At 51.2% G+C, this 5,007-nt stretch overlaps 1 protein-coding gene across 1 annotated transcript in view; it reads left to right on the top strand.

Moving 5' to 3' along the window:
- The first annotated feature begins 19 nt into the window (after positions 1-19).
- Positions 20-5,007, top strand: part of TMEM131L (transmembrane 131 like) — a 172,735-nt gene continuing 167,747 nt past the window's right edge. Inside the window, exons 1-2 of the mRNA XM_040251419.1 lie at positions 20-202; positions 881-951. Coding sequence (XP_040107353.1) covers positions 79-202; positions 881-951 — 195 coding nt within the window. The 5' untranslated portion in view covers positions 20-78. The remainder of the gene's footprint in view (positions 203-880; positions 952-5,007) is intronic.

The raw sequence follows: 5,007 nt of genomic DNA, 5'->3' as shown, positions 1-5,007 counted from the left end.
GGCCCGAGCGAGGCGGCCGGGGCGCCAGCGAGCGGGCGGCGAGCGCGGCGAGCAGCCGAGAGGAGCGCGAGCAGCAGCATGGCGGGGCCGCGACGCCCGCAGCCCGGCTGCTACCGCCGCACCGCCGCGGCCGTGAACCTCCTGCTGGGCGTCTTCCACGTTCTCCTGCCCTGCGGCCGCCCGGGAGGGGCTCAGGGACAAGGTCAGCCTGGCGCCGCTCCGCGGGCTTCCCTCTCCACCCCGCCCCCCCTCTTTCTTTTGGGGGAACCGCTGAGATCTGTAAGAGGGCGAGGGGAGGAACGGGAAAGGGGGAAGGAGAGCGGCTGCAATTCCGGGCTGGTGCCCTCCGCTCCCCGCGGCGTCCGCTCCCGCGCCGCCGGCCACCCGAAAGCCGGGCAGTCGCGGGGCTCGGGGACCGCGGCGCGGACCGCTAGCCGCGCGCGCCCCGGAGCCTTTGTGCGCGGGCCCCGGGCGCCCCGGGCGCAGCCCCCGCTTTGTGTGGCGCGCGCTGGGGCCCCGCCGCGCCCCGGTTTCCTGCAGCTTTGTTCCCGGAGCCCGGCCGCCAGGGCCGCGCGTCCCGCACTCGCCCGCCGCAGCTGCTACGGGATGCGGAGCTGGGGTCCCGCGGGGTGGCCTGCCTTCCCCCCAGCGCGAGAGCCCGCGAGCCCGCACGCCGTCTTCTCACAGTCCGAGGGGCTGCCGGCTCGCACCGGGTGCATTGTGTTCTGATCCGCGGCTGGCTCCTCGAGTGGCCTCCGCTTCTGGAAGGGAAGGGAGGCTTGTTTTGGTGAGGCGGGTGCACGGAGGAGACGATCGGGAAACAGGAAGCGTTTCTTTTCCGTGCATTAAAACCGCGGTGTGTTTTTTGGTGTTGGTGCAGCGATCGAGCCCATGCCGAACGTGGTGGAGCTGTGGCAGGCGGAGGAAGGGGAACTCCTGCTGCCCACTCAGGTGAGGACGGCCGAGGTGACCGGGCGGCTGCCGGGGAGCGGGTCGGGGGGAGGGGGAGAGGCTCCGAGGCCGCGGCCCCCCCGCGGCGCGGGCGCTCGAGCCACTTTGCAAGACAAATAAACGGTCGGGCCGAGCCTGAACACCTGGCCACGGTGGCCTGCGCGGCCTCCTCCCGCGCCGTGTGACAGGGCGTGAGTCACGCCGGCCCCAAGTTCAGGAGGTGGGAGCCGAGGCCACCTCAGCAGGGCCGCGGCCCGCGGCGCGGGTGCCCAGGGACAGGGCGGGCCCCTCGGCCGGCTGTGGTCCAGGGTGGGCGACGGGCCCGTGCCCTGATCTCTCGGTGAGCCTGCTGGGTGCCTGAGGACCACCGGAAGATGCAGGGTTGATTGCAGAAATGCTTTGTTTGGATGAAGATGGGACTTTAAAGGATGGTGATCTTGGATCTTTTCCAAGTGCCTTTAATTTGTGTTAAAATACAGCCTCTTATTAAGAACTCGTATTTAATGCCCCCACTCCCACCCCATGCGATATAATGACGGCACGTGGAAAAATCGTTGGTAAAGATTGGCTGGACATTTGGCATCACCCAGGGTTTACCGCTGCCATAGAGTAAGGCAAAGCCTTTGTGTTTAAGGTTTTTTAACTTTAGGAGAAATTGAGAAATTTTCATTGACTGCAGATGTACATATTTAAATATAATATTGTCGACTGTCTTTAAGCAGCGACAGTATGCATGCACAGCGTGGGAGATCCATGTTTTGGGGAGGTGGGGGAGTGGTTTGAACCCTCAGGGAATAGGCAGTTTGTGTGCGGTAGTTTTGAGGATGTTCATTACTTCCTCCATTGGTGGTAGCACTTAATTCTATGTTGTCTCTTGTGGCTGTTTAGAAAACAGGATGTGTAGCTGGAAATTGACTGGTGACGCTGTGCAGTTTTACATTTCGGAGTGCTGCTAGATATTTGGAATATTCGTTTTAATGCAGGGCTAATGAGTAACAGCTTCAAGGTGGAGAGGTAATTTTTTTAGAGGAAAAATTTCCTGACCCTTTGCTGAAGGCCAGGGTGCTACATAAGACCAGTCCTTGGAGAAAAAGTCCTGTCGGGATAGGGATCAGTCAGTCTGTCCTTCTCTTAAAAAGTTTATTCCTAAATGGATCCCCGCTCCCCGGCCCCACTGTAAATGGCAAATGTGTAGTGTTAAAAAATGTAGCAAGATAAAAAGAACAAAATGGAAATCATTCAGTTTCTGATGAGAGAACCATACTTAACATTTGACATATTTACTTTTAAGAAATAAAGTATGGTCATATTTGTGTGTATCCGAGTTTTCAACAGAGGTGTTATAACATTTGGGGCTGGAGAATTCTTTCTTGGGGGGGGGGCTGGCGTGCTGGCACAGCCTCTGCTCCTGTCCACTAGATGCCAGTCAGTGGCTCTTCCTTCTCTCTGCCCCTTGTCCCTCCCCCGCTCCTCCCCAATTTGTGACAGCTAAAAATGTCTCCAGACATTGCCAAATGTCTCTCGGGAGCAGAATTGCCTGGGTTGAGAAGCACTGGCGTATGTCTATACATATTTGCATTTTTACTCAATTGTACCCTCTACCTCTTAACTGATTAGTGTTGAAAGCCAACCCTGACTGAAAGGAAAGTAAATTATAGACTTTCATTTGTTACAGCGGTAGTTGAAAGCTCAGTCACTGTCCTCAGAGGTGGAAGTGTCAGTCTCTGATATGATGAATGATTTTATTTATAGGCTCCAAAGTGATTTTGTTTAATTCTTAATTTCTGGTTTTGTTTTGGTAAAGTAGTGTTAGAATTTTAGAAGCTGTCCCTCTGGAGTGTTCACTATGGAAGCGTTTATACCTAAGCTGTTTTAATCAAAGCTGTAATGAAAGTGAAACTGATGTTCAAAATCATTTTCTAAATATTTCATCTCTGTGTGTATGTGTATTTTTTTGAAGTTGTTTTACTGTGCATGTACCTGAGTAGGGGTAAGGATAGATGTGGGTCTATTTATATTTATCTATCTAAGCTGCGTATCTGTCTAAATGGCACATGTACGTGTGTGTGTGTGTGTGTGTGTGTGTGTGTGTCAGTATAAGTGTAAACTGCAGAGAATTCTGGAGAGAGTTATTTTTAGGGAATTCTTTTCAAAGTAGTTTGAATTTTTTCAGAAAAAGTTCCCTCGTGTGTTATGGAGTCAGTTCAAAGTAGACTATTTATAGGTGTTATTTAAATTTGAAGGTTTTCTGCTTAATGAATTTGTAAGTTGGGTTGCTTTCAGGAAGACTTAAAGATGGCTTCGGAAGCTAAGATTTGTCAGTGATTGGTAAAATAGAAGTGTCCGAAGATGTGGTGTTACAAAATTGAATACTAACACTGGCCAACACTTGTTATTGCACAGTTATCTCTTTTGGAAATGTTTTTCTGTCGATTGGGCCTTTTTTCTTTTTCTAGTGGTTCTCTTAACAGACCAAGAACTTGAATAATGCATCATTAGTAAAGCCAGATATAATTGAGTTGTTATAAACTGCCAGACCTCCAGGGTTTGACTCGGGGCTCCATTCTTCCCACCTCTCTGTCCTCTGTTTCTTCATCCGCAAAACGGGGTTAATAGTGGTGCTGATCTTAGGATTTTGTGCTGATTAAGTGCCTTGAACTTAGTGAGTGCTTAATACAGGTTTCCTATTATTGTGGCAGTAGTCTCATCTGACCCCTATATTTGGTCACTGGAGAGTGTGGAACAGCTTTCCTGCTTTGAAGGGGCTGAGCCAGTGCAGATAACTGAGCAGTAGTATGTGCCTAGCAATTGCATAGTGGCTCAGACTATTGCAGGAGTCTGCCTGCAGTGCAGGAGACCCAGGTTCGATCCCTGGGTGGGGAAGATCCCCTGGAGAAGGGAATGGCAACCTGCTGCAGTATTCTTGCCTGGAGAATCCCATGGACAGAGGAGCCTGGCAGGCTACAGCCCATGGGATTGAAGAGTCAGACACAGCTGAGCAGCTCACACTTATTATGTGCCCAGCAATTGCATACATAAGTTATATTATTCATATCTTTTTGTTATATACTCTTGTTTTGTAAAATATTTTGATCTAAGGACATTAAAACTTGATCTGTGTTGATAACAAGAAGGGAGAAGAAAACACGTTATTTTGCGGTTAGATTTACAGAATTTTCCCTCTCCTCTGATTGTGCTTCATCCAGGCTTTCACCATGCCAACTCCCAAGCAAATGCTTTCGTCAGATATTTTATTGCCAAGAAGTAGTTGCGTGTGTGCAAGACACTGCTTTGTGCCCCTTCTTACTCTTCCTCCAAGATCAGAAACTTCTGGGATTCCCTGTGAACCGTTTGACCTACTCTGGGCCTGAGGCCTTTTGTGATCTGACCTTGTCCCTGGCCTCGCTCAGTCCTCGGGGACACTCGTCTGCCCCTTGGCTAGCCGGGCCCAACCCGGGTCTGTTGAATGAAAGCACGAATTCTGTTGCCTTGCCGTTATCCAAGACCGGTCCTTCCTGACCCCTACCTTGGCATTGGCACCATCTACATTTCTCTTACCTCTTTGAGTCCTTTGAGTGTATGGATTCGTTTTCTTTCTCTTGTGTATGCCTTGTGGTCCTAATTGGGTTTCCCCTAAGAGAGTTCGGGCATCTATGCTTGGTGGCCCCATTGTGGCAATGATGCTGTGTCTATAGTGGGCATTCGGGGGTTCTTCCTGCTGAAAGAGGAGCAGTGGGCAGCGTCTCGTCTAGATCTCTCTTTAGGAGGTTAGTCTTTCCCAAAGATGGCCGGTGGACTGCCTTAGGCGTTGAGTTCTTCTTATTAATACTCACATTTCTGTTAGTTCTAGGAGCAAGAAGGGCAATCTAGAATTTATTAATTTAGGCTCTTCAGCCTTTGCTGGGGTGAGAAGCCTCCCTCATAAGGTCTGAGCCATGAACATGGCTGCTGAGGGGGAGCAGCTGTTACCTGGTCCAGAAGCGTGTTGGTCTGGGATGGCATGGGAAGGGATGGGATGGCATGGGATGGCATGGGAAGGGATGGGATGGCATGGGA

This window comes from Oryx dammah, unplaced genomic scaffold (assembly GCF_014754425.2).
Source record: "Oryx dammah isolate SB20612 unplaced genomic scaffold, SCBI_Odam_1.1 HiC_scaffold_12, whole genome shotgun sequence".
Lineage (NCBI taxonomy): Eukaryota > Metazoa > Chordata > Mammalia > Artiodactyla > Bovidae > Oryx > Oryx dammah.
This window is presented reverse-complemented; position numbering and strand designations above follow the sequence as displayed.